The sequence below is a fragment of the Tupaia chinensis genome, unplaced genomic scaffold (assembly GCF_000334495.1).
Source record: "Tupaia chinensis unplaced genomic scaffold, TupChi_1.0 Scaffold148617_1, whole genome shotgun sequence".
Taxonomy (NCBI): Eukaryota; Metazoa; Chordata; class Mammalia; order Scandentia; family Tupaiidae; genus Tupaia; species Tupaia belangeri.
In genome coordinates this window covers 181,918-189,725 of record NW_006208466.1, presented here as the reverse complement: position 1 = coordinate 189,725, position 7,808 = coordinate 181,918, and the positions used below count along the sequence as shown (strand labels likewise).

The following is a 7,808-nucleotide window of genomic DNA, read 5'->3' as shown; positions in this document are numbered from 1 at the left end:
CCTGGGAAGAGAATGGAGGAGAAAGGATTGTGGCATGGCTGTCCCCTCTGAGGTATGGTTTCTCACTTTCCCTCTTTGTCTGTCTGTCTGTCTGTCTGTCTCTCTCTCCCCGGTGAGTGCATATATCCTAAGACAAAAACCTCTAAAAAATAGTAATGATATAGTCTAATTTTTATTCTATAAATGTACTGTTATACCATTATTCCATGATGCATGCTCAAACTACTTAATTCCTTTTTGTGTTCTTTTTATTTAATCACATACATAAGCAAAAGTTTTAAGATATTTGATTGAAACATTACTTATGAACCCTGTCTGACAGATAATTAAAAAAGAGAGTGAAGGCTTTGCTACTATTGTCATACTCAGAGAGTATTCAGAATTTCGTTGTACATACCTAACCAGTAAATTATATAAGAAGTAATTATAGCAAAAGAATTTCATGTTTATTTGCAAATAAATTAAGTCTTGAGAAGGAACAATTAACATGTAATAGATTGAGCTGAAGCTCCAGCACATGGATATCTCCCTACATCTTATAAGCCTTAACGATGTTTAGTAAGAGACAGGGGCAAAGTGAAATTTTAACATGTAAGCTCAATCAACCATTTGGCTGAAAATTACAGTAAAACTAGTTATAGTAATAGATTATGTATTACTTGCAATAAAGTTATTTGCCATTACTCAGAAAAATATGTGCTCAATATGTTTGATTTAAAAAAAATTATTTCTGGGGACCAGCAGTTAGTGTAATGGCTATGTTGCTGGACTCCCATGTAGTCAACCACGGTTCGTGTCCCGGACTTGGTGGTTTAAAACTCACGCCGGCTGTGTGTGTGTGTGTACCCAAGATCCTGAGAGGAGAATGGAGGAGAAGGGATTGCAGCGTGGCCATCCCTCCTGGGGGGTGATTTCTCGCTTTCTGTCTCTCTGTCTCTGTCTGGTGAGCGCACGTGCCCTATAACAAAAACCTCTCCAAAAATAAAAAATTAAAAATTAAAAAAAAATTATTTCTGATTCTGATATTTAAATCTTCACTTTTCCCTGTACTTCTGACCATTATTTGTAACTTTCTAGTTCTGTATATTGCAGATAATTCTCTCACCTTCTGAACTTGAGCTTAGCCATGGGCTCTTTTCTTTCCTTTTTCACTTATCTTTTTTTTTCCTGAGATTTTTGCTATAGGTTGCATGTGATTGCTAGAGAAACAGAGAGAGATAGAGATAGAAAACAGGAAATCACCCCCCCCCCCAAGTAGGATGGCTATACCAGAGTCCCTTTTCCAGGCATTTGGGCACACATGCACATGCACAGGGCATTTCAACCTGAGGGATCCATCTCTTGAACTGTGGTTGACCACATGGGAGTCTAGCACCTTAACCACTATACAATCTACTGGCCCCTAAAATGCCTAATCTTGAGGCCAGATGGTAACATAATGTTAATACAGGTTAGATAAAATATAAAATTTGGTTCTCGTGTACATGCCGAGTATAAGGATTGCTTACGTCCTTCATCTAGCCTAATGAAAACTATGAGTGGATCATGACATGGAGGCCCTGCTGTGAGTGCTTCATTCTCTATCTCTCCCTTTCTCCTACATTAAAGAATTAAATAAACTGAACAAACAAAACCAACAAAACTTACCAAGTCCTGTTGCCCAAGTGGTCTAATTGACATCTGCAGAGCTAAATTCTCAATCAAGTCACTAATTGAAATGATTACTTATTATTACATATGCTTGTAGTTTATAGTAATTTTCATTTGAAAGTAACTGATGCCTGTATAAGATATGCATAGTGTATCAATATGAATATCATGGTTATTAAATTGCATTGTTATGGGGGGGAAACTGAGTAAAAGATCATTATGTTGTAGAGAAGTCCAGAACTTATGAGTAACCTTGAAGAAACCCTGGACTGATAGCTGCCCAGACTTTCTGTTCCCCCACAAGTTAGCTGCTTCTCCCCGAAGTAAGCCCTTGAGCAGGTTTCCAGCTTTGTATTAGGGCAGACACTGATCTTTTTCCCTGATAAGACACTTCAAATACATTGAAGCTGTCCCTCCCCCAACTCACCCATAAAAGACTGTGCTCGACTCTCAGTTGGGGCCAGAGACTCAAAATGTTAACTTCTTCATGCCCACTGATGTTATAAAAGAGTTCTCCTTTTTCTCTCTGGGGTGCTGTGTTTTTGTCCTTTGGCGTCTGAATTTCCACAAAAATTAGGATCTCTCTAAGTTCTTTCTTACAAGGAAAAATGAATCTAAAGTTATCTCAATACAAATTATAATTTTTTAAAAAGAATTGGGACCAGCAGTTAGTGTAATGGCTAAGTCGCTGGACTCCCATGTAGTCGACTGCGGTTCGAGTTCCGGATCCAATGGCTTAAACTCACACCAGATGCATGTGCATACTTGCCTAAGATCCTGGGAGGAGAAAGGAGGAGAAGGGATTGTGGCATGGTCATCCCCACTAGGGGGTGATTTCTTGCTTTCTGTCTCTCTGTCTCTCTCTGTCTTTCTGGCTAGCTCATTTGCCCTATAGCAAAAAACCTCTCCCCCTAAAAAAAAAAAAAAACAATTAAAAAAATAAGTAAGAGATATACAACTAAATGGATATAAGTGGCAAAATTAGGGAGATGGGTATATATTTGCAAAACAGATCACTTTTTCCTCAAGTACATAGAAAATATGTGTAATTTACAATATCAAACATAATTTACACCAAAAATTCTAGTCATTTTTAGAAAGTTATATTTTTTGTGTATTAATAATTCTTCAAGAATCTTCTAAGGACAAATAGTTCATGAAGAATTAGGTGTATATATTTTTAACTTTTAATGTTTTATTATGAATACCTCTGAATATACTAGTTTTCCATTGTAAGGTAAGCTTTCTCATTGTAAAATATAATTCTTTAAATTATCTTAAAATATCCTCAGTTCATAAGACTTAGTGGAACTGAAAGTTGACCAAGGCAATTATGTGGTAAAATATATTAATGTAGGAATGTTTACATTACAAAATCTGAATCAAAAGTGTAAGTTATCTGAGATTTTATTCATAATAATATTTTCAATTTCAAACATATTTTACTGAACATTTGAAGAAACAGATGTTAGACAATCAGGTAGAGTGTTACCATAAATTCATGTACTGATTTGTTATTGAACCATTGTACCGGTTCTTCCAAAAGTAAATAATATTTGTATTAATATCACTTATAAGATAATAACTTGGTATTGATTAACTTTCTAATTGTCTCTTTCACCTCTTTATTCCTAAAACTGTAGATGAGAGGATTAAGCATGGGGATGACCACCGTGTAAAAGACAGAGGCCACCTTTGATACAAGCTGTGAACTTTTGGAGTTAGGAACACAGTACAGAAAAATAATAGTACCATGGAAAATGGTGATGGAGGTTAAATGGGAGGCACATGTAGAGAAGGCTTTGTGGCGTCCTCCACGTGAAGGCATTTTCATGACGGTGATAAAAATGAGAACATAGGAAGTAAGAATGATCACCAGGGTGCTTATTTCATTGAATGTGGCAAACACTAAAGTGATCTCCTGGCTAATGTAAGTGTCAGAGCAGGAAATAGCAACAATAGCAGCATACTCACAGAAAAAGTTATTTATGAAGTTAGTCCCATGGAATGTTGAAGTCAACAAAAAAGATGTGAATGTTAAGGAACAGACTATACTCCAAGAATATGATGCACCAACCAATAAGGAAGAAAGCCTCTGAGACATGACCACTGTGTAGAGCAGAGGGTTACAAACGGCCACAAATCGGTCATAGGCCATCACTGCCAACATGAATGTTTCTGTCTCCACAAATATGCAGGCAAAGGAGAATTGCATGATACATCCTATGAAGGAGATAGTTCTGTCTTTCACAAATAAATTTTCTAGTAGTTTGGGTGTAACTGCTGTAGAGTAACAGAAATCAACAAAGGATAAGTGGCTAAGGAAAAAGTACATGGGGGTGTGCAGTTTGGGGTTCATCCTGATGATGATGATCATGCCCAAGTTCCCCAGCACCGTGACTGTGTAGATGGTCAGGAAGACCAGGAACAAGGGCACCTGGAGGTCCGGATATTCTGAGAAGCCCAAGAGGATGAAGGTGACGTCAGCACTCTGATTTTCTGGGATCCTACGAACATAATATGAAAGTTTATATAGAGAAATGAGAAGCAATATTTGTAATAGAAAAGGAAAACAGAAAAACTTTCAGAAGCTCAATGGGTCTGTAGAGTGTGGTTGAAGTATTTGAGGCTTCCAATGTTACTTTATTCTCAAAGTTAATATTCTCTTGTATAACAGTTGCGCAGTAAGGAAGTTTTTGTTTGTTTGTTTGTTTTGTTGTTTTTCTGAATGGAATAAGAACAAAAGATTGGACAATCAGGAAAAAAAATATGTATGCTATGACTACTTTGCAACTCCTTCTACTCCATTCTCCTCCTGGCATTTTTAGTATGTATATGCATGCACCCTGCATAATTTTCAAGCCCTTAGCTGGAACTTAAACCACAATCGGCCATGAGGAAGTCCAGCATCCCAATTACTATATCACCAACTAGCGACATGCATACTTCCTTGAAGGACATCCTTATCATAAGTTTCAACAGTTTCTTCTTTGCCTTACTGTTTTTTTTTAAGAATACATGTACTTGCTGGGGAGAGACTGTGAGAGGGAAAATGAGAAATCACCCCCCAGGGAGGATGGACATTCTACCATCCCTTCTCTTCCTTTCTGTATTGTGGGTATGCGTGCACACACACACACACACACACACACACACGCACCCCTGGTGTGATTTTCTAGCCACAAGTTCCAGTGGTCAAACAGAGACCGATCATGTGACTGTACAGTACCTTAGCCATGACACCAACCAATGGCTCCTCTGCCTTACTTCTTAGGCCTTGACACAATTAGCTTAGATCTTGTTTAAAAATTATAAAATGTTAACATCTCTCTAAAATACTGAATTTAATATCTTTCTTTTCAGTCATGATAGCCTAGTATTCTCAACACATTCTACATTGGATTGTAGTAACATTGAACATTTTACTTGTGTTGAATTAATTTTGAAAAATGTTAAATATTATTAACAGCATATTACATTATTTATTTAAATGTTATCACAACAAAATACGTGCTGTTTATACTGTGATAAAATAGTTGAAGAGACCCACATAGGATTATGGTGGTTAAAGCAGCTGTTTTCCCACATGGCTGACTGCATGGTTCAAATTCGGGACCTGGCAACTTGAATAACATGCCGGGAGCCTATTTGTACATGCACCCTACGTCTCTCTCTAGTGAATTAAAGAAAATCTTTAAAAAATACCTTTAAAGAAAATCTCATGAAAACTGTTTAAATTCCAGTGCACCAGTTGTGTAAGGGGGATTAGTGACAATGACACCCATGTTCTGAAATAAATTTGGGATGTGTCAAAAATACGTCTATGGCCAGTTGGTGGCCACATCACATTTTGAGTCTCAGACACAGCAGCTTGAGAATCATGCTGTGTGCATGTGCATGTGTGCCCAAAATACAGAGGGAAGGAGGAGAAGGGATTGCAGAATGGCCATCCTCCCTGGAGGGGATTTCTCATTTTGCTCTCTCTCTCTCTCTCTCTTTCTCTGTCTCTGGTGAATGCAAGCACCCTATGGGGGGAAAAATGCATTCTGTCATTTTAAATTAAGTTGAAACCTTAGAAAAAAAGAAATATCTAGGTAGAGATCTATTTCAATGTTAATTGATTACCTGTTAATTCTAGATAGTACAACTGCAACAATGAATGCCTGGGGAATGTACGTTAAACAAATAAAAAATATGAAAAATACTTCATCAGTTCTGCAACAATCATTTATAATGTCTTAGCAATATGTAATTATATATGGTCATGTTTCCTAGCCAAACTTCTTCAATTTAAAATAGTTCCTACAATATTTTATTAATTTCCCATAATTATTTTAAACCAACAATGACATTAAAGATTCCAAATGTTTTTCTTTCTTTCTTGTTTTTATAGGGAGATTTTTGCGATAGGGCACATGTGATCACCAGAGAGACAGAGAAACAGAAAGCAAGAATCCACCCCACCCCCCAGGGGGATGGCATGGCCATGCCACAATCTCTTCTCCTTCATTCTCCTCTCAGGATTGTGGGCGTGCATGAACATGCACCAGTATGAGTTTCAAGCCACTATATCTGGAACTTGAACAGTGGTCGACCATGTGGGAGTTCAGCAACATATCTGTTAGGCTATCTGCTGGTCCCCCAAATGTTTTCCTTTAATGAAAGTATGAAATCTACATTGGTCATGCTGATTTTCCCAAACTGGACAGGTATAAATATTCAATATCATTACAACAAACATGTTCTTTCTTCCCTAGTCCTGGGGAAGTTTTATTAACAAGTAATAACACATGCTTATTTGGTTAAAATATGTTTACATCTTATCTTCACAATTATGTTTTATTTTACCATCTATTGGAATAAACATCTTTCATTTCTTGTCTGTATGTATGTTAATTTTCATCACTCAAAATTAGCATAAACTGCAGGTTCTAATTTACAGGTATGATTGTTATTGTCACTAACACTCAGCAATTTTAGGAAGAGTGAAGATAAGACTTTTTTTTTTCTTTTTAAATATTCTCCATTTGTCAAAACTTTGATTCTATTACTGGGTATGCAATGCATACCAAATGAAAAAAAACAGAGTGAATATTACTTGAAAAAAAGAATCAAATATATCATAATTTCCTAGTCAAACTCACTGAAATCTTGGGCATTTTCTCTACACAGGTGTTTATATCCTGCAAATAGTATGGTAACTCAATATTTTTTTCTATTATAAAATAAAAGAAGTGAATCAACTCACCTAGAAACAGAGGCTCTTGAGTGATTCATTTGCCAAAGAATCCTCTACTAAGATTAGTGAACTCCGGTACTCCGGATTTGTGTTTAACTAATAGAAACAGACTTGGAAACAGTAGTAAATGATTTCAGTATATTTCATTAAATGTTTTACATATTATTTTTTTCCCAACCTCTTAAGAAAACTCAGATGAGGCAGAGACAAGATCTCATTTAAATACTAAATCTAGGACCAAACTCAAGTTTCAAATATATACATCAAACCTTGGGGGATCTGAAGACTAGAGAATACTGCTAAAGTACAGATTGCCTTGGGAGTTGTCCAAACTGAGCAATTATATTAATGCTGTCTCATGTGAAATTTTAGCTGTGTGTTATTTTTCTAAAGCCCTAGAACACTTGTATATCCATTTTCCCCAGTTAACACTAGTGCTTACAACTAAGACCATTAGCTGGATGACCCAAGGAAGATGACTTATGCACAGGCTTGTAGACTAAGGTTAGTTGATGAAGTTAGCCTAGTCTTGATGCCCAAGCGGTTCAACTAGTATGAGCAGAGATACTGTAGTCAAGTCAGTGAAGCAGAAGAATTGGATATGGCTATGTGTTACCTGGGATTATACATTTTTTTCTTCAACACATAACTGATGCCTAATAATATCTGTGTATTATATCAGTATCAATACTTTGGTTTTGTTATATTATGATGGGGGAGCTAGGTAAACAATCATTGGAATCTCTCTGTTATTTCTTACAAACTGAGTCTAAAATTATCACAATTAAATTTTAATGAATAGGAACCAGCAGAGGTGTAATGGTTACTTTGCTGGACTCCCACATGGTTGGCCACAGTTCGAGTCCTGGAACCAGCAGCTTCAAACTCATGTTGGACTTGTGTGCATGCATCCCCAAAG

The 7,808-nt window shown here is 36.6% G+C and overlaps 1 protein-coding gene across 1 annotated transcript; it reads right to left on the bottom strand.

Annotated features, from left to right (window-relative positions):
• Window positions 1-3,217: 3,217 nt before the first annotated feature.
• On the bottom strand, window positions 3,218-6,957 carry LOC102495332 (olfactory receptor 5D18-like). The gene is made up of 2 exons (XM_027769124.1): window positions 6,899-6,957; window positions 3,218-4,157 (listed from the first exon to the last, which is right to left on the bottom strand). The coding sequence occupies exons 1-2, from the start codon at window positions 6,925-6,927 to the stop codon at window positions 3,218-3,220; spliced, it is 969 nt and encodes a 322-aa protein (XP_027624925.1). The 5' UTR covers window positions 6,928-6,957.
• Between the last annotated feature and the right edge of the window lie 851 nt (window positions 6,958-7,808).